General features: G+C 38.4%; 1 protein-coding gene across 3 annotated transcripts in view; it reads left to right on the plus strand.

Moving 5' to 3' along the window:
* Window positions 1-25,393, plus strand: part of TBC1D22A (TBC1 domain family member 22A) — a 1,537,055-nt gene that overhangs the window by 866,514 nt on the left and 645,148 nt on the right. For all 3 annotated transcript variants that reach the window (XM_053716617.1, XM_053716618.1, XM_053716619.1), the window contains exon 9: window positions 6,736-6,845. In XM_053716617.1, coding sequence (XP_053572592.1) covers window positions 6,736-6,845 — 110 coding nt within the window. The remainder of the gene's footprint in view (window positions 1-6,735; window positions 6,846-25,393) is intronic.

Below are 25,393 nucleotides of genomic sequence, written 5' to 3' on the forward strand. Positions count from 1 at the left end.
TGATACATCTGTATCATGTGAAATCCATCAGCCAGTCACAGACTAGTATATGCATACCCTGTGAACTTGTACACATGCTCAGTAGGAGCTGGTGCCTTAGAAAGTGTGTATATAAAAATAAAGTACACAATTTGATAATAGATAGAGCGGGACAATGCAGAGCTTAATAATAGTTTAAAAAATGCAGTATAAGTCGTTAAAGCGTAGTGCTGATAGTATTCTTTTGGTTCTGGGAGCCACTTAAAGGGCTCTTCGAACTATCTAGTGTTTGCAAGTATTTTTTTTTTTTTTTCCCTGTGGTGATAAACATCGCCATCACTTTCAATTCTTTCTAGGGTTATCATTCTGTCGACATACATACATACATACCCAATCTTTGGAAAACTGCAAGAGTAGTGCCTATCCATAAAAGTGGGGAGTTAACCTTGGTTTCTAATTATCGTCCCATATCTTTGCTCCCAGTATTGTCAAAAATCTTAGAAAAATGCGTCCATACGCAACTATGTGAGTATTACCAGCAATCTATCTGACCCCTGATCAATCAGGTTTTCGCCCGAATCACTCCACTACAACTGCCCTCCTAAAAGTTTGCAATGACATCCAAACTGGCATGGAACAAGGAGACCTAACTGGAGCTATTTTCCTTGACTTTGCAAAGGCCTTTGACACAGTAGACCACGACATACTACTGCTCAAACTCAAAAACTCAGGTATTGGTGATCGTCCGCTAACCTGGTTTCGATCATATGTATCGGATAGATCACAATATGTCTCCATTTCTGACAGTGACTCCCTCCCTCTCCCGGTCACGTGTGGTGTTCCCCAAGGATCCATTCTCGGCCCCCTACTATTCACATTATTTATAAATGATCTGCCTAATGTCTGCAAATCCTTAACTGTACACATGTACGCAGACGACACAGTAATCTATGCAAACAATTCCGATCTGCCGCAGCTTGAAGCAGTGCTCCAAGACCAATTCACAGAGGTAGAAAAATGGATCTCAAAAAACAAACTCTTCCTAAACACTGACAAAACCGTCACAATGATCTTTGGAACGGGACCTAAATTACACAAATTACAAAATTCCCATCTACGCATCAAAACAAAATCCAATTGCACGCTGACCGCAGTCCACTCTTTCAAATACTTGGGTATGTTGTTAGACCCCAATCTATCTTTTGGCCTCCACATAGAAAAACTTGCATCTAAACTTTACCCAAAACTAGGTGCCCTGTACAGAAACAAATCCTGCCTCAGCCCTACAGTAAAGGAAAAGATTGTACAGCAAATGCTGATGCCTATCATGGATTACGGGGACGTAGTATACGCACCTGCACCGCAAACTCACCTTAATAAACTTAATACATTGTATAACTCGTTCTGCCGCTTTGTGCTACAATGTAACTACAGGACCCACCATTGTGACATGCTAAAAGAACTAAACTGGCTGTCGCTGGAATCCAGACTCACCCTCCATCTTTCCTGCCTTGTGTTTAAGAGCCTTTCTGGGAAGCTCCCACCCTACCTTAGCAGAATGCTCTCCCCGGCTATTCCCACCTCCTATAACCTCCGATCCAATACCAGCACATTATTTAGTTTGCCTCAATACAAAAAGAAAGCAGCTTGATCCTCCTTTTCCTACAGAGCACCACAATTATGGAACGACCTCCCGCACACTTTCAAACCTTCCCCAAGCCTAATATCCTTTAAGAGATCCCTCTCTACATATCTCAAAACAGAATGCACCTGTCATGGTTGATTAATTACCTGTTCTATGTTAAATTTTGTATATATTGTGTATTAATATTGTTTTTGTATTATTGTACCCTATTGTATCAATGCAATGTCTTGTGTACCCAGGACATACTTGAAAACGAGAGAAATCTCAATGTGTCCTTCCTGGTAAAATATTTTATAAATAAATAAATAAAATAAATAAATTTAAAGTGGTGCATTATTGTAGTCCTCCCTCACACACCGACTGTGGTAGAAGCAATCTGTTAAGGTTGACGGATCATTTCCCATATTGCAAGATGAAAGTACATCCATTCCTCTCCATAGACTTAAATGAAGAGTGCAACTAAAAAATAAATTAAAAAATCATAACACTTATCGCTCATGTGCTAATCTGACACGCAGTAGACCTACCACGCTAAAGCTCTCTCTCTCTCTCTCTCTCTCTCTCTCTCTCTATATATATATATATATATATATATATATATATATATATATATATAGAGAGAGAGAGAGAGAGAGAGAGAGAGAGAGAGAGAGAGAGAGAGAGAGAGAGAGAGAGAGAGAGAAAGAGAGCAAATAACTCTCTGAGTATCTAAAAAAAAATTGTTGCTCTTCATAAAGATGGCCTAGGCTATAAGAAGATTGTCAAGACCCTGAAACTGAGCTGCAGCACGGTGGGCAAGACCTAACAGCGGTTTAATAGGACAGGTTCCATTCAGAACAGGCATCGCCATAGTCGACCAAAGAAGTTGAGTGCACGTGCTCAGCATCATATTCAGAGGTTGTCTTTGGGAAATATACGTATGAGTGCTGCCAGCATTGCTGCAGAGGTTGAAGGGGTGGGGGGTCAGCCTGTCAGTGCTCAGGCCATACACTGCACACTGCATCAAATTAGTCTGCATGGCTGTTGTCCCAGAAGGAAGCCTCTTCTAAAGATGATGCACAAGAAAGCCCGCAAACAGTTTACTGAAGACAAGCAGACTAAGGACATGGATTAATGGAACCATGTCCTGTGGTCTGATAAGACCAAAATAAACTTATTTGGTTCAGATGGTGTCAAGCGTGTGTGGCAGCAACCAGATGAGGAGTACAAAGACAAGTATGTCTTGCCTATAGTCAAGCATGTTGGTGGGAGTGTCATGCCTGCATGAGTGCTGCCGGTACTGGGGAGCTACAGTTCATTGAGAGAACCATGAATGCCAACATGTACTGTGACATACTGATGCAGAGCATGGTCCCCTCCCTTCTAAGACTGGGACGCAGGGCAGCATTCCAAACTGTTAACGACCCCAAACACATCCAAGACGACCACTGCCTTGCTAAAGAATCTGAGGGTAAAGGTGATAGACTGGCCAAGCATGTCTCCAGACCTAAACCCTACTGAGCATCTGTGGGGCATCCTCAAATGGAAGGTGGGGGAGCGCAAGGTCTCTTAAGATCCACCAGCTCGTGATGTTGTCATGGAGGAGTGGAAGAGGACTCCAGTGGCAACCTGTGAAGCTCTGGTAAACTCCATGCCCAAGAGGGTTAAGGCAGTGCTAGAAATTAATGGTGGCCACATAACATATTGACACTTTGGGCCCAATTTAAACATTTCCACTTAGGGGTGTACTCACTTTTGTTGCCAACGGTTTAGATATTAATAGCTGTGTTTTTAGCTATTTTGAGGGGACAGCAATTTTACACTTTTATACAGGCTGTGCATAATTATTAGGCAACTTCCTTTCCTTTGGCAAAATGGGTCAAAAGAAGGACTTGACAGGCTCAGAAAAGTCAAAAATAGTGAGATATCTTGCAGAGGGATGCAGCACTCTTAAAATTGCAAAGCTTCTGAAGCGTGATCATCGAACAATCAAGCGTTTCATTCAAAATAGTCAACAGGGTCGCAAGAAGCGTGTGGAAAAACCATGGCGCAAAATAACTGCCCATGAACTGAGAAAAGTCAAGCGTGCAGCTGCCAAGATGCCACTTGCCACCAGTTTGGCCATATTTCAGAGCTGCAACATCACTGGAGTGCCCAAAAGCACAAGGTGTGTAATACTCAGAGACATGGCCAAGGTAAGAAAGGCTGAAAGACGACCACCACTGAACAAGACACACAAGCTGAAACGTCAAGACTGGGCCAAGAAATATCTCAAGACTGATTTCTCTAAGGTTTTATGGACTGATGAAATGAGAGTGAGTCTTGATGGGCCAGATGGATGGGCCCGTGGCTGGATTGGTAAAGGGCAGAGAGCTCCAATCCGACTCAGACGCCAGCAAGGTGGAGGTGGAGTACTGGTTTGGGCTGGTATCATCAAAGATGAGCTTGTGGGGCCTTTTCGGGTTGAGGATGGAATCAAGCTCAACTCCCAGTCCTACTGCCAGTTTCTGGAAGACACCTTCTTCAAGCAGTGGTACAGGAAGAAGTCTGCATCCTTCAAGAAAAACATAATTTTCATGCAGGACAATGCTCCATCACACGCGTCCAAGTACTCCATAGCGTGGCTGGCAAGAAAGGGTATAAAAGAAGAAAATCTAATGACATGGCCTCCTTGTTCACCTGATCTGAACCCCATTGAGAACATGTGGTCCATCATCAAATGTGAGATTTACAAGGAGGGAAAACAGTACACCTCTCTGAACAGTGTCTGGGAGGCTGTGGTTGCTGCTGCGCGCAATGTTGATGGTGAACAGATCAAAACACTGACAGAATCCATGGATGGTAGGCTTTTGAGTGTCCTTGCAAAGAAAGGTGTCTATATTGGTCACTGATTTGTTTTTGTTTTGTTTTTGAATGTCAGAAATGTATATTTGTGAATGTTGAGATGTTATATTGGTTTCACTGGTAAAAATAAATAATTGAAATGGGTATATATTTGTTTTTTGTTAAGTTGCCTAATAATTATGCACAGTAATAGTCACCTGCACACACAGATATCCCCCTAAAATAGCTATAACTAAAAACAAACTAAAAACTACTTCCAAAACTATTCAGCTTTGATATTAATTAGTTTTTTGGGTTCATTGAGAACATGGTTGTTATTCAATAATAAAATTAATCCTCAAAAATACAACTTGCCTAATAATTCTGCACTCCCTATATATATATATATATATATATATATATATATATATATATATATGTATATATATATATATATATATATATATATATATATATATATATATATATATATATATATATATATATATATATATCCCTTCCCAGTCAAATACCTTGTCAGATACCATATCCCTTTTAATCTTTATAAAACATTTTCATTAATATTTATATAAAATATTTGATCAGAAAGTGTTTATTTTAATGTATGTATGTTGGGTTTGGTGAACATTTTTTTTTAATCCTTACACGCTAGGTCTTCAGGTGCGCTAGTCCGATGTTCACAAATTTAGTTTTTTCTTGAGCGCAACCTTTTACTTTCAACTTGTAATATGTGCGCTAATCGGCATGGTCGCAATATTGCTTGTTGTGCCTCACGTTATCAATAGCGTGCTACTTTTACTCTAGCCCAAGGTCGGTATTTTAAAGTTTCAAGTCAAAGTTGAACATAAAGATTAAATATAGAAATACATACTTACATAGAAATAAGTATATGCTGAAAATTTGACTTCCTTTACCATTATTCAGTGGTTACTCTGCCTGCTGGCCATGTTGTGTTAGCTAAGATCACAACAGATTGTTGGGAAAAATTGCTGACCATCATAATAAGCCTTCTTAGGTAACATCACCTATAAATTAAGCTAATCAAAATTGTTCTATCATGTACATGAAAGAGCAGAATGTAAACATTATTTATTTATATATATATATATATATATATATATATATATATATATATATATATATATATATATATATATATATATATATATTCCCTGTAGTATAGTATTTATGAAATACAGGTAGCCCTCAGTTTACTCCGGGGTTAGGTTCCAGAAGGAATGGTTGTAAATCGAAACCATTGTAAATTGAAACCCAGTTTATAATGTAAGTCAATGAGAAGTGAGGGAGATAGGTTTCAGGCCCCTCTCAAAATTGTCATAAGTAACACTGAATACATTATTTTTAAAGCTTTGAAATTAAGACTTTAAATGCTAAACAGCATTATAAACCTAATAAAATAATCACACAACACAGAATATATAATTAAACTAAGTTAAATGAACAAAAACATTTCCTAAACAGCATTATAAACCTAATAAAATAATCATACAACACAGACTTAACTTGCATTTTTCTGCAAACAGTTCTTTCTATGCATTCCAATCTGGACTGATTTATAGACAGGAAGATCTTGTTCCTTTGCAAGCTGCTTGATAGCTCAGGTCTGGTTAAACTGATTAATTTCAGCTTGCTTGGCTTGCATATCTTTGCTGCAACACAAGCGGATAGCTCCACCTACTGGCTATTTTAATCAATGCACTGCTTCTCAATGTTTTTCAATAGCAGTCACATGACTGGATAAAAAGGTTGTTATTCTGAAACGGTGTAAATTGAACCGTTTTAAAACGAGGGCCACCTGTACTATTAAACGTGAATGGAAACTAAAAGCATGTGCGCAATTTGTCTTGGTTCTTGAATATTTACTGGTTCACAGCTCCCACAGACAAAGTTGGTTTATTCAGTACATGAGTATCGGTTAAAAAAGCAAACAATCAAAAATAAGCTTTGCAATACATTTTGATTTCACATTTAGAAATAAAATATCTGATTATGTGTCCCTTTAACATAGCTTGTATTTCTATATTTATTTTTGTATGCCTTCATTCACCAGAACAGTACAATCCCTGCCAATTCTCTTTTTTATTTTGTTTGCTAAATCTCTTCTCACATGCACACATTATTTTTTTTCTTATTCTATTTATGATATTTCAGCTGTACAACCTATGTTGATGTTTGTATGTCATATTTTTGTTTTCTGAATTACCATGCATAAGCTTAGTTTATTCTCTACACCTTGCTCACTGATCCGTCTTTCCTATACTTTTCAGCCGAAGAAGAAGTGGAAAATGTTGATATTTCCAGCTTGCCTGAAGAGGTGCTGCGGAACATTGAAGCTGACAGTTACTGGTGCATGAGCAAGTTGCTTGATGGCATTCAGGTAAATTGATTCCCCCTGTTTTTATGCATTCTGTATTTCTGATTTATTTCATGAATTTGAGCTACTGCTGGGACCCTGAGACAAAATGCCTAGACGTGGGAAAGAAACCTGCTCCATTCAGGAGATCTGTCTAAATTTTAATAAAACTGCTGCCGTATAGAATGACAAATGTGTTAACTTACATTTTTGTTCTTGCTTTATAATTCTGGGTGGAGGGTATTAACCCTGGGGACATTACCATCAGTCTCCAGGTATTAGCAAGCATTGCAATGTCTTACAGTGCACTGGATTATTTGTTTACATTACTGGTGTAATTTCAGGTTATGTTTTGGAAGACTATCCCTTGGTATAACTATTATAACTGTATTCAAAGTAAAGTAGATGTTTTTGTTAAATACTTGGTGGGTAAACATCCAATAAATACAAAGGACACAGCACTCACTCTAATCTTCAGTTTATTAGTGAACTAATAAAGTGTCCATCATGTATAGGCAAAAGACCCCCACGTTCCAGAACTTTCTTCCACTTCATTTCTCATCTATTCCCCAGTAGGTACAATTTTGAATTTTTTGAAATGAAGAGCAATAGTTTTGTTTTTAGGCAACACAAATGAATTTGTCTGTCTGCCTTTCAGGCTATACAATTCTTAAATACAAATGTTCATTCTTTAGAATTTTGTAGTTTCTCTTATCATGCTCAGACCAAGTCTGCTATAGTCTGGAAAATGTCCACTTGTTACACAAGCGCATAAGTTTGCTGAATTTCAAATGGATTTGGTATTTCCAAACTGAATACGAATAGCTTTAAATCAGGATTTTATTTATGAAGCTTAAATCATTCTGTTTGCTCTGTGGCCTTGGATATCTTGAATGCCAATGAAAATGGCATACACAGTATGTTCTTCCCGGTTACACTGTCTGCTGGGAGGTGTGCTGTGAATTTAGTATCTATAGCATACTTCTTTCCTTTTTCTTTTTTGACTTTTCCATTCCCCAAATTAACTTGTTATAAAGCACTTGTTTTTTTCTTTTGAAAGCTATCTGTACACTACAGGCTTTTTTTAAAGACTATCACAAAATAAATGCATCTTCTTACACAGTAGCTTAAAAAACATTAAATGTTATAAATTATTAAACTGTTTGTGTAAATGTTTAGCAGGTGAATACAACCAAAATATACCAGCATGAATTCAAGTAGCGCTTGGTGGTGTGTTTCCCCCCCCCCCCCAACATATATAGTTTTCAAAATCAGAAACATATTGTTTAACATGTCTCAATGTTGGAACATTTTATTCTTGCTTGTTTTTTTTTGTTTGTTTTACTTTGATTGGTATTGATAAAAAAGCAAAGATTACAGATGATTAAAGAGTAGCTGTTATTTACTTATTAGGTGTGTTTTAAACATGTATTATGATATTATATGTCTAATGTATCTCTGTTGAAATCCCTAGCTAGTTCTGCAATTTCATGCAAATGATTAGTCTAATATAGCAGTTATAGTGTTGTTAAACTCTGTTTCCTGTTCTCAATGTCACTTAATCTATGTGCAACAATAACCTCACATACAAATGTTTTCCTTATAATATATAAGAAATGTTTAGTATTTTCTTCTTAAACAGGAAGAGTCCACAGCTGCATTCATTACTTTTGGGAATTCAGAACCTGGCCACCAGGAGGAGGCAAAGACACCCCAGCCAAAGGCTTCAAATACCTCCCCGACTTCCCTCATCCCCCAGTCATTCTTTGCCTTTTGTCACAGGAGGTTGTCAGAGAATTGTCAGAAGTTCAAGTTAAGTCTCTTATGGAGGGTAGTACTCTTCGAGATGGGACTGGAGTTTTAAGTAGACCTGTCAGCCTCTCAGTGAGAGCATGGGTGAAAGTTAGAGTCCGGAGATGCAGGGAGAGTCTTTCTGCAAAACCAAATCGACTCATATTAACAGCTCCTTAGCAATCAGCGTTGACGAGTTTTGCTGCCTGACTTTGTTCACTCAAGTCCATGTCAGAAGCGATGCTACTATCAGTCACACTTGAAGGGCCGTGTTCCTGTTCCATGGTGTTGATTCCAGTAAGATTGTTTCATTTTACTTCATTATGTGAATGTGATGTTAACGTAAAGGTAGAGTCTGAGTGGGACTCCTTTTATCTTAAAATAAGGAATCATGGGTTAATATTTCCTAAGGGGGGGGGGTTATTGAACAGGGGGGGCTTTAATCATGTTTGTTATGTGGTTATATGTGCTGAGGTGTAGTAATACTTTAGGCTCATGGCTTTTCGGAACATTAACAGCCTTATCGTCATTTGACGCAATCTTTAGATTTGCGCACTCTTATCACCTGCACGGTATACCTCGTAGGTCAAAGTAAGTATAATATTACTCTTACCTCACTAGGCATTTTATTGTTAGGCACTCTTTGAGTCATTACTGAAAGAGATGGAGATACATGAGGACAACATTAAAAAAACACAAAGAGGAACTACTCACCACTATGTCTGCTGAAGACTTTGAGAGTATGGAAAGAAGGATTGAAGAAAAAATTCAAACGGAACAAAAAGCGATAAAAGAAACCAAGAGATCCAAGTTCCAAAGGGATGAGAATGATTATCGGCAAGGCAGAGTATACAGATGGCATTTCGGTAACCAAGGCAACTGGCAGACACAAGGACTCAGGGGCAGACAAAGAACCTTTTAGCAAAAGGGAAAGCAGCAATGTCATGGAGGTGCGACAAGTGGATTGAGCACACCGTAAAAGTCATCTGACGGATCTTCCCCTTTGGAGCTGAGCGGTGGTGAGGAAATTACCGCCGAGGGGGCTGCAAACACAACAAGTGGAACTTCAGGAGAGATACGCAGGTTGGACCATAAGACCAAGAAGAACCAAAGACATTAATTTGTCAGAACACTATGGTAAATACATCCCACTATACTCTTACCGATAATAAGAATAGACTGCTAAATAAGGGATTGCCCCATATCAGAAAACTGATTTCTTTGAGTTAGATAAGGATCTACAGAAATTGTATCGGAATATGAAATTAAAAATATGGTTTAATAGCAACAATAAATGAATGGTCCTTACAAAACTGGGGTTATGTAAAAAGGGCACCATTAATCCCACTATTAATAACCATAGTGTTAATACTTTTTTTCAATTAAGTAGAAAATGGAGTTAAAAAATAAGAAATGAGATTAAGAGTTTTAAAAACAAACAAATGGCAGAAAGGTCAAATTACCAGATTAACTAACCTTTCAACTAAAGAGTATAATGCTTTGGATAAAATAAAGAAAAACAAAGGAATTATTCTTAAAGGGGCAGACATGATCTCAAGAGTAGATTCTGTGTACACTAACATAACATATCTAGGTTTATAGACAAAATATTACAACCAGAAGTTGGTAAAATGTTGAGTTATTTGAAGGATACAAATCACTTTCTAGAGAAAGCAAAATCTCTAGAATTTGCCTCTGAGAGGTATTTATTGTTCACTATGGATGTGAGAAGTTTGTATACATCGATAAAGCACGAAACAGGTGTAACCATAATAATCAAGAATCTATTAGTTAACAAGAAATAGACTCATGAACAGGGTAATTTCATAAAAGAACTTCTGAGACTAATATTGTACTGGAATTACTTCCTGTTTCAAGAAGAGTGGTTTGTACAGACCAGGGGGACAGCTATGGGTTCCACTGTTGCCCCATCATACGCCAATTTATTCATGAATGAATTTGAGGAGAGAATCATCTATGAGAACTATAACTTTAAGAAATATGGAGCCATGTGGTAGCGGTACATTGATGATGGCATGTGGTGGGGCTACATCGAATCCCTGTTGAACTTTGTGAATGAACTGAATTCAATTTTGAGAGGTCTAGAATTCACTGTGACATACAGTTAGGAGTTTGTGTCGCTCTTAAATACAAGGGTCTATAGAACAGGTAACCTCTTAGGATTTGACCTATATGTGAAGGACACAGAGAAGAACACTTTACTCCAATACAATAGCTTTCACCCCAGACAGTTGGTTAACTCTCTACCCAAGAGCCAGCTCCTTAGGGTCAATCGAATAGTCAGTGAAGACAAAAACCAAGAGGTTAGGATACAGGAAATGTCAAGAAAATTCCCAGATAGGGGGTATATTCCTCTAACCTTGTACAGAATACAGTGGTAGAATTGAATAAGCCCCAAAAAATTTAAAGAAAATCTAATGAGAATAGGATAGTTTTTGTATCCCAATACAGCCCCTTGAGTGATAAGTTACCTAGATTGATCAGACAGAATTGGCATATTCTTAAGGAATGTAATCAAGATATAGCCCCATTTCAAGACCCTCCCCTTTTGGCCCATAGGATGGTGAAAAGTCTAAGGGACCATTTTATAAAAGCAGATGTGGGTCAGAAAAAAAGAGCACATCCAGACCACTATAGGAAATAAGAGATCAATCAGTTTCACATGTCTGAATTGTATGAGCTGTAGCTCTATTATAAGTGGGGCAAACTTTTATCACCCACATAGTGGGAAGAAATACAACATCAATGGGTATTATACTTGTGAATCCTCCTTTGTGATCTACTTAATAAAATGTCCATGTTCTATGGTATATTTAGGGGAAAGTACTCACAAAGTGAGAGATAGAATGAGCCAACATTGCTCCATTATTAGATGCAAAAACTTGGAGGCTCCCCTGTCCAAACACTTCTTGGAAAAAGGCCATGGTATAAGCCAATAAAGATAGTAGGTCATTGAATACATAAGGGCTCCCAGGAATGGTATGGACAGGGAAAAACTGCTTAAACAAAGGGAGATGTGCTGGATACACAAACTTGAGACCCAAGGGGCCTTAATAAATAATATGACCTTACCTGTTTCTTTTAATATGGATGTCCAGTTATTTTGTAAATAAGTATTTATTTAACTCCCGTATTTAACATCCTTATCAGTTTTATGCAGTGGTTAAACCACAATGATATTAGAATAAGATGTTGCATCTTTAATAAATGTATCATAGATGTAATTAAATGTATCATTATGAGAATACAAATGTAATATGTAAGTAACAAGCTAATTTCACACAACAACCACTAGATGGAATATGTGTATAGCCAGAGGCTCTTTAGCGCAAAAAAAAAAGATTTGAAAGTCTTGTAAAATTGTATAATGTATCAAGCATGACTAAGGGGCTTTGACCCTGAAACATCGCTATTTTACTTGTCACAATTAAGTGCTAAAAAGAGACTTTGGAGTGCTGTGGGCGTTCTTTGGAATATTCTTATCAGGGAACATGGTCAATCTTGAGGTACTTTTTTTGTTTGTTTTTTGTTTTGTTAATCTAGTGTAAGGATTTTAGTGCCTTTAAAAAGGTATAGACATTAGCGCTCTTAGCTCAACGTCAAACTTTGAAGATTTTTACTTGGGCTGTGCAATTAATCGAATTATGCAATTATTCGGAATATGAGGCTACGCAATACAGTATCTAAATCGCATGAGGCTGCAATTTTTTTTAACACAACAAACAAAAACAACAAAAAAGTCAGACATGGCTTCCTTAAAATGTCATGTCAGTCACACAAATGCTCAAGTCGAGACCAATAACAGCACTGATCACTTCTCCTGGGGGTCAGACTAAGAAGTGATACATCTGTGTCACAGCACATAACACAGTCGTAAAAAAAAATCCCCGCCATTTTAGCATGTTATTGCGCTGTGTAGTGGTGGCAGCTGTGGAGCAATGGCAGCAACAGCCCTTGGTGTGGTGGTGGTCTGGCAGTGGTAAGAACTGGTTACCATTCAACCACAGCGGTGACAGCTAATTTAATTTAAACTAGTTTTCTTGTTTGTATTTTAATGCTCTCAGCCTATATTGAACAATGAGAAACATGTACTTTAAAATTCTGTCCAGTTTAATTTATTTTTTATTGAGAAATCTATGTTTAACAGTTATTTTTTAAAAAGTGTGATTAGCAATCGCAATAATTTATGGCCAAAATCACAATATTCATTTTCCCGCCATATTGCACACCCCTAATTTTTACATGTGAATACCCAGCAGGCTTTAAAAGGACATACCGTAGAAAAACCAAAATGTTTTGATGTGTTAGAAATGTTTTTATTGCTTGCATAAAACAATGTGGTTAACACTTGGAAAGGGATTAAACACATAGTTAAAGCCATGTCCTGAGCATCAGTGCACTACTGGGAGCTAGCGGAACACATCTGGTGTGCCAGTGACAAGAGTTACCAATCACCAGCAAGCTGCTGCTGAGCATAAATACATATTATTTCCAACAAAGTATATCAAGGTTAAAAAGTAAATTTTATAATAGAACTGAATTTAAAGGTGCATTAATGTGCATGCTCTATCGGAATCATGGAAGTTTAATTTTGACGGTCATGTCCTTTTAATTTAGATACAGATGTTATTTGTCATACATTGTTTTTAATCATTGTTCTATAGTGTGTAACTGCAATTACATGAAGGGGTTAATGTTTGGGATTTAGGTTTGTGATTTAAGTGGTTTACATGTAATGCACATTGCATTATCAAACACAGACTAACATCCTGAATCCAAAATAATGTATCATGATTTTATACAATCAATTTGCATGCTATTCAAATAAAGTTTCCAAATGTTCTTAGTCTGTTTTTTAATTTGTTAGTTTGATCAATCAAAGGTTTTTTTAATGTGTGCCCGTAAACGAAACTTTGCCTGTTTACGTGCGCACGTTAAATTAGTGCTCCACTCGTAATCTGGACCTAAATAGGGGCCATAAGGTTAGGCAATAAAAAGAGGCATATATCTGTAGCCATCAATCACCAGCTAGCTTCCAGCATCTTATTGCTGCTCTTAAAGGGACAGTCAAGTCCCATTTATTTTTTTTCATGATTTAAATAGGGAATATAATTTTAAACAACTTTTCAATTTATCACCAATTTTGCTTTGTTCTTTTAGTATTTTTAGTCGAAACCTAAACCTAGAAGGTTCATATGCTAATTTCTTAGACGTTGAAGACTGCCTCTAATCTGAATGTATTTTGACCACTAAAGGGCATTAGTTCATGTGTTTCATATAGATAACATTGAGCTCATGCACGTGAAGTTACCATGGAGTGAGGACTGATTGGCTAAAATGCAAGTCTGTCAAATGAACTGAAATAAGGGGGCAGTTTGCAGAAGCATAGATACAAGGCAATTACAGAGGTAAAAAGTGTATTTCTATAACAGTTTTGGTTATGCAAAACTGGGGAATGGGTAATAAATGGATTATCTTTCTTAAACAGCAAAAATTCTGGTGTTGACTATCCCTTTAAACCTACCTAGGTATGATTTTCAACAAAAGAAACCAAGAGTTTAAAATATTTTTGTTAGTGGGGTGGCAGAGCTAGCCTTGCAGCAGCATGGTCGCACATCTCTAGAGCTCTGCATAGATTTGACTATAAATGGAGAAAAAGAACTTCCTAGCTGGTTACCTAACACCTCAAGGACAGGACTGGGGTAAGGAGTTACCTGAGCTGACTTGCAACACAGCCTAAACCTAGAAAATTATGCGAAAACCAAGCTATATGCCTTGTTAGCAGACCGCCTGGAGCTGCAGCTATCTGAACGCAGCCATTTTCCTCTTCCCATGACATAGCCCATCTGCCTTTTCCAAAACCTCTGTGGTGTGACATCAACCCCTATTCTATCTCCTACTAAGACAGCTCCAAAGATCACACTCGCAGGCATGGAGGGGTTTAGTTGCAAACTAGATGCAGCCTTTATAGACATGAAGCAAGACCTCCTCAGCATAATGGAACTTTACACATCTCTCCCATGTCTTGCTAGAGTGCAACATCAGGGGCCAGAAATTCAACCTACCCACGGCCCCGACAGCAGCGAGTCCCAGAACCTGCGAGCGCAGCAGTTAAACAGTTACAAGCTAAGGGAGGATGAGTCGCCGGTGGCACATGAGTTCAGATCAGAGCGCAGACCACATGGAGCCACTGCAGACCTGCAGTTATCTATAGCGGAAACCGAGTACGATCCTCCTACTCCCTGATCTGCGCTTGGAGAAAGAAAAGTGAGCGGGAGAGGGCTGAGGGAGGCTGTCTACGGAGCAGAAGTCGATGGGAGCCCTGAGAGAGGCCTTGCCAGGGGATCTAGTTCGGCCCTGACAGGACCGCAAGTCACGTTGTTTGGTTGCCGCAGCTTAACAGCAGAGATTAGCCTGTCACTTAACAGCCTCACAGTTTGCTTCAACAACGCCACTACGGGAAGCCCACCAGGATGGATGTCACCGCAATCCAGTGCATTTCCAGGAGATGAGGTAGCCGAAACAGGGATTGGCTAAATTTCTTTTTAACTAACGGCTCCATTCCCATTCGCTTAGGGAAAAATCCTGGAAACTGAACCGGAATATACCTCTCTACACTGAACTATTCACTCCAGTTTACTTAGCTTTACCAAGGTGTAACTGGCTTGGGACGTTTATCTATATGACGCTATTAGGCTGAAACCTAGGATAATAATTCCCTCTTTTGGTTCTCTTTTTGTTGGTGCATAACACTATATATATTAGGGATGCACCGAAATTTCGGCCGCAGAAAGTTTCGGCCGAAAATAGCATTTTTTGTTATTTCGGTTTTCATTTTTTTTGCCTTTTATTTTCGGCAAAATTGTGTAGCATATTTTAAATTTGATGCCAGTCTAGAGCTGCTGTTTGAGTTCATTACTTGACTTACTGTTTTGCATATAATAATAGTTTTCTAGGACTATACTTTAGTTTGATAATTGGTAACAAAACAAAAATGGTTAAATCTGATTCTGTTACACAGAACTAAATAAAGAATAATACTAGCGATGCACCAAAATTTGGGCTGCCGAAAATGTGCAATTCCAATTTCGGCCCAAAGAGGACCAAAATGGCTAAAAAAGTACAGCCCTCCCCTGTTCTATTGAGTTACTTGTCTATCCTTAGCATAAGGTGAGCAGCGCAGCACTGGCATGGTACACAGAGCACACACATAAGTACCATGACATGATGATATGCGAAACCAGCAGAGAAGGAAACCAAAGTTCTGAATAGTGAATACAAATATCAAAGGATGATAAGTAACATGTTTATAAACACTTGATATTATCAGACACAGCCCTAAGCACACACTGTGAATATGTATAAGCCTTATATACAGTGATCATACATCAGCCTCTTGTGCGTAGACATTCTATTCGCCTGAGGCAAATATGCGTGCACACTATATATGCATAAGCCCCAAGCTCGCACACAGTTGGTACAAATTAGCACCCACCAGACAGTGTATACAAAAAAGCACAGTAACTTTCTATAACCACCTTGCACGTAAGGATGCAGCTAAGTCCAGTGGTCCTGGTGATAGGCAGACTCCATTTGGGGCTCAGGACATATAATCTGACGGGTCAGTGTGAGACCGGACCCAGGAACTAGGCGGAGATACAATGAGAGACGATCAGGTGCAGCCACGCTCATCGCACGGATAACAACACCCGAAAACAAAACACATGTCCACCTCGTATTGTTGTCTGGCTATAACCACGCTCTCCCTTATAGAGCTCCAGTTTCACTGCAGATCACGCCCTACTGTACAAGTGACCATGTCCATTTGTTGGAGCTTTCCCGCCTACAAGCTCTCTCAGCTACACACACACACTGTAGTTAAAAAAGAAAAAAACTATTTCGGTTTCGTTTCGGTTTTCGGCCAGGATCATCCTGAATTTTCGGTATCGGTTTCGGTCCAGAATTTTAATTTCGGTGCATCCCTAATATATATATAAACCTATAGAATCGTTATTTTAATCTTACCAGAAAACTTGAGCTGAGTTACTCTAATATAGCTGAACCTCAAGATTTGCATTCAAATGTTTCATTGGCAGATAATAGTGTAAGCCAGAGCATTAATATTGAAACACCAGCTTAGTTAACACAATATGACACAGCCCGCACTGTTGCAGGCAAATGTTTGATTAGGTATCCCCTGTTCTTCATAACTGTAAATGATGGTTTAGATTAGATAATGCACAGTAATTTGGTACTTAGAATTACATGAAAATGATTCTTATGGTGTGAAAAGTTATAGGTATCAGTGCTGTTAATACTGCAAGATGTTGCACTCAATTACAGCATCTACTAGTGAATAGCAATATACAATATGCTTAAATACTTGGCTAGTATACAATCCTTAGACTCCCATATCATTTGATTGTTATGCTATATAAAAGAAAATTGAATTACCCCATTATAACCCCGCCCCCCTCCTATAATGGGTCCTTTACCCACTTTCCTCTAACTCAAGCGGCTCTTGTCCGCTGTAATCTTTCATCTCCTTTACAGTATATCCCCCCCTTGGCCACAGATCTCATATACAACTAAATAGTCCCTCAGCTCTCTACTATTATACTATAACTACTTAAGTTTGCAAAGAGTGGCCTGCGTAGTTCATCTATATACAAAACTGAGATATAGCTACAACAACCTATATCTATAATACTCCTCATAACATATAAAAGAGACCCTATATCCACCTATGTGGAATCCCATCTCTTTACTCACCTGAAAACACAAAATTATGTATGTGTTAACTGAAAAATAATAACTCTCACATTTTTGTTTAAGATTTATAGTTTGCTTTCAAATCTGTAACTCTTAATTGCATACCCATGTGGGCCTGTATTGTACTGTCTTTTTATTTTTGTTTGTCTCAATAAAAAAAAAATAAAAAAAAATAAAAAAAAAAATTTTGTTAGAATTAAATTGAAAAGTCTGTTGAAATGAAACACTTTATCTGAACCATTAAAGTTTTTATTTTGACTTTCATGTCCTCTTAGTGTAAGACTCCCAAACCACTTCATATTTAACCACAAACCATACATTTTTCCTTAAAAGAACATGAAACCCCAAATTAATTATTAACAGCTAGATTAAAAGTTTTGCTTTGCGACTTTTAACGCTGAAAATATGGCATTTTCAGAGTTAAAACAACGCCGCAGCTATTACAAGTGTTGTCGGTATAGCTGTACTGCACACCTTTTAGCCTCTACCGCAATGACATTTGTTCATGGGATTCCCATAGTGCTGGTATTACGAGTTCTTCGGTACGGCTAAAAAGTAAGCGTTACAGCCTAAAACTACAAGATCTGTACCACCATCTAAAGTCAGTAGTTATGAGTTATACGCGACAAAGCTGTACCATAAAACTCATAACTAATGTGTTACAAAGTACACTAAACACCCATGAACTACATATTAACCCCTAAATCTAGGCCCTCCTGCATCACAAACACTATAATAAATGTATTAACCCCTAATCTGCCGCTCCCGTCATTGCTGCCAATAAAAAAATGTATTAACCCCTATTCCGCCACTCCCTGACATTGTCGCCATTATAATAAACTTATTAACCCCTAAACTGCCACCCCCGCATCACAAACACTATTTAAATATCATTAACCCCTAATCTGCCGTCCTCCCACACTACAATAAACCTATTAACCCCTGAACCGCAAGCCTCTGCAATGAAATATATTAAAATAAACTATTAACCCCTAAACTGAAAGCCTCCCCACAACAAAATAAACTAATTTAAATTAGTAACCCCTAAACCTAATGACCCCCTAACTTTATATTAAAATTACAATTTCCCTATCTTAAATTAAATTAAAACTTACCTGTCAAATTTAAAAAAGTCATTTTTAACCTAACAATTAAACTATTATAATTATTAAACTAAAATTAAACTAACTACCTATTGAATAAAACTAAACTACCAATCCTAACACTACTTTTAAAAAAAATAAAAACTAACTAAATTGCAAAAAACACACTAAATTATGAAAAATAACAAACAAGTTATCAAAAATAAAAAAGAATTACACCTAATCTAATAGCCCTATCAAAATAAAAAAGCCCCCCCAAAATACCCCCCCCCCAGCCTACAATAAACTAACAACAGCCCTTAAAAGGACCTTTTGTGGGGCATTGCCCCAAAGATATCAGCTCTTTTACCTGTAAAAAAAATTACAAACACCCCCCATCAGCAAAAACAACCCCCCCAAATAAAAAAAACTATCTAAAATAGCCTAAGCTTACCATTGCCCTGAAAAGGGCATTTGTATGGGCATTGCCCTTAAAAGGACATTTAGCTCTTTTACTGCCTAGACCCTAAACTAAAAAAAAAAAAAACACCCAAAAAACCCTTAAAAAATCTAACACTACCCCCGACAACCCACTTACAGTTGTTGAAGTCCCGCTTGAAGGATCCATCCCAGCCGGTGAAGTCATCATCCAGGCGGCAAGAAGTCTTCATCCAGATGGACTCTTCTATCTTCATCCAGCCTGCAAAGTCTTCATCCAGGCGGCAAGAAGTCTCTTTGATCTTCATCCATCCGGCGTGGAGTGGGTCCATCCTGAACACATCCGGCACGGAACATCCTCTTTATACAGTTGCCGCCGTACACTGGATCTTCAATGCCAGGGAAGCGATTCAAGATGGCGTCCCTTGCATTACTATTGGCTGAAAAATTTGAATCAGGCAATAGGAATTAGAGATGCTGAAATCCTCTTGGCTATTCAAATCAGCCAATAGGATATAAGCAGCTCTCATTCTATTGGCTAATTCGAATTAACCAATAGAATGAGAGCTGCTTAAAAATTATCCCGGCGAAGTCTTAATCCAGATGGCCTCTTCAATCTTCATCCCGGCGTTTTTTTTTTTGTTTGTTTGTTTTTTTGTGTTTTTTTAATGGTAGGGTTTTTTTATTTTTTTTTATAAAATGGTAGTTTTTTTTTTTAGTTTTTTTTTTTAATTTTAGGTTTTAGTGTAAGGCAGGTTTTTTTTCCACAGGTAAGTGTGTATTTATTTTAACTAGGTAGGTAGTAAATAGTTAATAACTATTTAATAACTAGTCTACCTACTTAAAATAAATACAAACTTAAATGTGAAATAAAAATAAAACCTAAGATAGCTGTTAGGTTAGGTTTAAACCGTATTTTTATTTCCCCATAGACATCAATGGGGCTGCATTACGGAACCTTTGTTTCCGCGATCGCAGATGTTAGTTGTTGGGGGTTTTTTTCACCGTCTCTCCCTATTGATGTCTATGGGGAAATTGTGCACAAGCACGTCAAACACAGCGCTTGTTTTGGGTGCGGTATGGAGCTCAACACATCCATATTGCACGGAAAAAGCGTATGTTTGAAAGCTTGTAATGGCAGCGCTATAGAAAATTAAATTACCTAACTTTTGTTGCGTTCGTTAATTTCTCTATAGCGCTCAAAACTCGTAATCTTCTTAGCCGCTCTGGTGAAAATAATATTAGACTGGATAACTGGCAAGGAATATGTTACCAATTTACTGCTAGAAACTAACTTAGTATCACCATTTTCATTAAAAGCTATTATTCACTGTACAAATATGGAAAATTTGAAACTTCCCCTTAAAATGCATATATTCAAAAGTCCACTATTAGCCTGGCAGATATACACGCAGGAAATCAAGGTTGACCATAGAGTATATAAACACCTTCCGAAAAAGGGTAATCCTGAATTCCTCCCGGAAATTTCTTCTCTTGTAGTTGAAGATTGGAAAAGAAAAGGCCTCATAAACTTAATTCAAATAAAAGAAGAAAATTCTGAAACAATAAAATCATTCGATAATCTTAAACAAGAATACAATCTCCATAAGCATAGCTTGTTTGCATATTTACAGTTAAGACATTTTTTCTATCAACATATATGTAAATGTCTAATTGGGGCCTGGGAAATCTAGCTCCAGTAATAAATCTCTACAACCAGGGATTTTATATTATTTCTTTGCTGTATAATATATTGATTAAGAACCTGGGCACAATACTGAACTGGCTACAGACCAAATGGGTTAAAGATTTCACATCTATAACATCAGATGAAATAGAAAAAAGTCTAGAAATAGTAAGTAGATCCACTAGAATAGAATCCTGGAGAGAATCTCAATGCAAAATTATAAATAGAATCTACATAACACCCGCACAAATAGGCAAATGGACACCTAATAAATTAACTTTTTGTTCTAGATATAATAACCCTAAAGCAGATCTTATCCATGCTTTTTGGAATTGTCCGAAGATTAGACAATTCTGGAACAAAGTCAATTATTGGCTAAATTAGACATTAGAGAGAAAGTTTGACTTTGACTCCAGACTTGTCTTTTTTCTATGTACACCGGACAAACACATGAAACTCTAAATTAGAGAGATAAGAGACCTTATTATTATGGAACAGTATCTACTCTCTCCTACCATTAAGAAGGCCTTAAAAATCTATTTTGGAAAATGGTTAGGACCAATTAGAACTTTTCCCTAGAGAATCAATTCCAATTAATTAAACCCCTGAGGAAGCTTGATTTATTTGAAGAGCTGATACAAAATGAAATTCTTCCAGAGAGTTGGAGACATTAACCCCTTAATGACCGGACCATTTTTCAATTTTCTTACCCTTAATGACAATGGCTATTTCTTTCATGTAATTAGCAAGAGTCCATGAGCTAGTGACGTATGGGATATACATTCCTACCAGGAGGGGCAAAGTTTCCCAAACCTTAAAATGCCTATAAATACACCCCTCACCACACCCACAATTCAGTTTTACAAACTTTGCCTCCGATGGAGGTGGTGAAGTAAGTTTGTGCTAGATTCTACGTTGATATGCGCTCCGCAGCAAGTTGGAGCCCGGTTTTCCTCTCAGCGTGCAGTGAATGTCAGAGGGATGTGAGGAGAGTATTGCCTATTTGAATGCAGTGATCTCCTTCTACGGGGTCTATTTCATAGGTTCTCTGTTATCGGTCGTAGAGATTCATCTCTTACCTCCCTTTTCAGATCGACGATATACTCTTATATATATACCATTACCTCTGCTGATTCTCGTTTCAGTACTGGTTTGGCTTTCTACAAACATGTAGATGAGTGTCCTGGGGTAAGTAAATCTTATTTTCTGTGACACTCTAAGCTATGGTTGGGCACTTTATAAACAAAGTTCTAAATATATGTATTCAAACATTTATTTGCCTTGACTCAGAATGTTCAACTTTCCTTATTTCTCCAACATAGGTGTGTCCGGTCCACGGCGTCATCCTTACTTGTGGGATATTCTCTTCCCCAACAGGAAATGGCAAAGAGCCCAGCAAAGCTGGTCACATGATCCCTCCTAGGCTCCGCCTTCCCCAGTCATTCTCTTTGCCGTTGTACAGGCAACATCTCCACGGAGATGGCTTAGAGTTTTTTGGTGTTTAACTGTAGTTTTTATTATTCAATCAAGAGTTTGTTATTTTAAAATAGTGCTGGTATGTACTATTTACTCTGAAACAGAAAGGTGATGAAGATTTCTGTTTGTAAGAGGAAAATGATTTTAGCAACCGTTACTAAAATCGATGGCTGTTTCCACACAGGACTGTTGAGAGGAATTAACTTCAGTTGGGGGAAACAGTGAGCAGACTTTTGCTGCTTGAGGTATGACACATTTCTAACAAGACGATGTAATGCTGGAAGCTGTCATTTTCCCTATGGGATCCGGTAAGCCATTTTTATTACATAAGAAAAAAAAAGGGCTTCACAAGGGCTTTTAAGACTGTAGACATTTTCTGGGCTAAAACGATTGATATATAAGCATATTTTAATACTTCATAGCTTTGAGGAATTATTTTATTCTTGGGAATTATGTAAAATAACCGGCAGGCACTGTATTGGACACCTTATTCTCTAGGGGCTTTCCCTAATCATAGGCAGAGCCTCATTTTCGCGCCTCTATTGCGCACTTGTTTTTGGGAAGCATGACATGCAGATGCATGTGTGAGGAGCTCTGATACATAGAAAAGACTTTCTGAAGGCGTCATTTGGTATCGTATTCCCCTTTGGGCTTGGTTGGGTCTCAGCAAAGCAGATACCAGGGACTGTAAAGGGGTTAAATATAAAAACGGCTCCGGTTCCGTTATTTTAAGAGTTAAAGCTTTCAAATTTGGTGTGCAATACTTTTAAGGCTTTAAGACACTGTGGTGAAATTTTGGTGAATTTTGAACAATTCCTTCATACTTTTTCACATTTGCAGTAATAAAGTGTGTTCAGTTTAAAATTTAAAGTGACAGTAACGGTTTTATTTTAAAACGTTTTTTGTACTTTGTTATCAAGTTTATGCCTGTTTAACATGTCTGAACTACCAGATAGACTGTGTTCTGTATGTGGGGAAGCCAAGGTTCCTTCTCATTTAAATAGATGTGATTTATGTGACACAAAATTTAGAGAAAATGATGCCCAAGATGATTCCTCAAGTGAGGGGAGTAAGCATGGTACTGCATCATCCCCTCCTTCGTCTACACCAGTCTTGCCCACACAGGAGGCCCCTAGTACATCTAGTGCGCCAATACTCCTTACTATGCAACAATTAACGGCTGTAATGGATAATTCTATCAAAAACATTTTAGCCAAAATGCCCACTTATCAGCGAAAGCGCGACTGCTCTGTTTTAGAAAATACTGAAGAGCATGAGGACGCTGATGATATTGGTTCTGAAGTGCCCCTACACCAATCTGAGGGGGCCAGGGAGGTTTTGTCTGAGGGAGAAATTTCAGATTCAGGGAAAATTTCTCAACAAGCTGAACCTGATGTAATTACATTCAAATTTAAATTGGAACATCTCCGCGCCCTGCTTAAGGAGGTGTTATCTACTCTGGATGATTGTGAGAATTTGGTCATTCCAGAGAAATTATGTAAAATGGACAAGTTCCTAGAGGTCCCGGGGCCCCCCGAAGCTTTTCCTATACCCAAGCGGGTGGCGGACATTGTAAACAAAGAATGGGAAAGGCCCGGCATACCTTTCGTCCCTCCCCCTATATTTAAGAAATTGTTTCCTATGGTCGACCCCAGAAAGGACTTATGGCAGACAGTCCCCAAGGTCGAGGGGGCGGTTTCTACTCTAAACAAACGCACCACTATACCCATAGAAGATAGTTGTGCTTTCAAAGATCCTATGGATAAAAAATTAGAGGGTTTGCTTAAAAAGATGTTTGTTCAGCAAGGTTACCTTCTACAACCAATTTCATGCATTGTTCCTGTCACTACAGCAGCGTGTTTCTGGTTCGATGAACTAGAAAAGGCACTCAATAAAGATTCTTCTTATGAGGAGATTTTGGACAGAATTCATGCTCTCAAATTGGCTAACTCTTTCACCCTAGACGCCACTTTGCAATTGGCTAGATTAGCGGCGAAAAATTCTGGGTTTGCTATTGTGGCGCGCAGAGCGCTTTGGCTAAAATCTTGGTCAGCGGATGCGTCTTCCAAGAATAAATTGCTTAACATTCCTTTCAAGGGGAAAACGCTGTTTGGCCCTGACTTGAAAGAGATTATTTCTGATATCACTGGGGGCAAGGGCCACGCCCTTCCTCAGGATAGGTCTTTCAAGGCCAAAAATAAACCTAATTTTCGTCCCTTTCGCAGAAACGGACCAGCCCCAAGTGCTACGTCCTCTAAGCAAGAGGGTAATACTTCTCAAGCCAAGCCAGCCTGGAGGCCAATGCAAGGCTGGAACAAAGGTAAGCAGGCCAAGAAACCTGCCACTGCTACCAAGACAGCATGAGATGTTGGCCCCCGATCCGGGACCGGATCTGGTGGGGGGCAGACTCTCTCTCTTCGCTCAGGCTTGGGCAAGAGATGTTCTGGATCCTTGGGCGCTAGAAATAGTCTCCCAAAGTTATCTTCTGGAATTCAAGGGGCTTCCCCCGAGGGGGAGGTTCCACAGGTCTCAATTGTCTTCAGACCACATAAAAAAACAGGCATTCTTACATTGTGTAGAAGACCTGTTAAAAATGGGAGTGATTCATCCTGTTCCATTAGGAGAACAAGGGATGGGGTTCTACTCCAATCTGTTTGTAGTTCCCAAAAAAGAGGGAACATTCAGACCAATCTTAGATCTCAAGATCCTAAACAAGTTTCTCAAGGTTCCATAGTTCAAAATGGAAACCATTCGAACAATTCTTCCTTCCATCCAGGAAGGTCAATTCATGAACACGGTGGATTTAAAGGATGTGTATCTACATATTCCTATCCACAAGGAACATCATCGGTTCCTAAGGTTCGCATTTCTGGACAAGCATTACCAGTTTGTGGCACTTCCGTTCGGATTAGCCACTGCTCCAAGAATTTTCACAAAGGTGCTAGGGTCCCTTCTAGCGGTGCTAAGACCAAGGGGCATTGCAGTAGTACCTTACTTGGACGACATTCTGATTCAAGCGTCGTCCCTTCCACAAGCAAAGGCTCACACGGACATTGTCCTGGCCTTTCTCAGATCTCACGGGTGGAAAGTGAACGTAGAAAAAAGTTCTCTATCTCCGTCAACAAGGGTTCCCTTCTTGGGAACAATAATAGACTCCTTAGAAATGAGGATTTTTCTGACAGAGGCCAGAAAATCAAAACTTCTAAACTCTTGTCAAATACTTCATTCTGTTCCTCTTCCTTCCATAGCGCAGTGCATGGAAGTAATAGGTTTGATGGTAGCGGCAATGGACATAGTTCCTTTTG

Source organism: Bombina bombina, chromosome 6 (assembly GCF_027579735.1).
Source record: "Bombina bombina isolate aBomBom1 chromosome 6, aBomBom1.pri, whole genome shotgun sequence".
Taxonomy (NCBI): domain Eukaryota; kingdom Metazoa; phylum Chordata; class Amphibia; order Anura; family Bombinatoridae; genus Bombina; species Bombina bombina.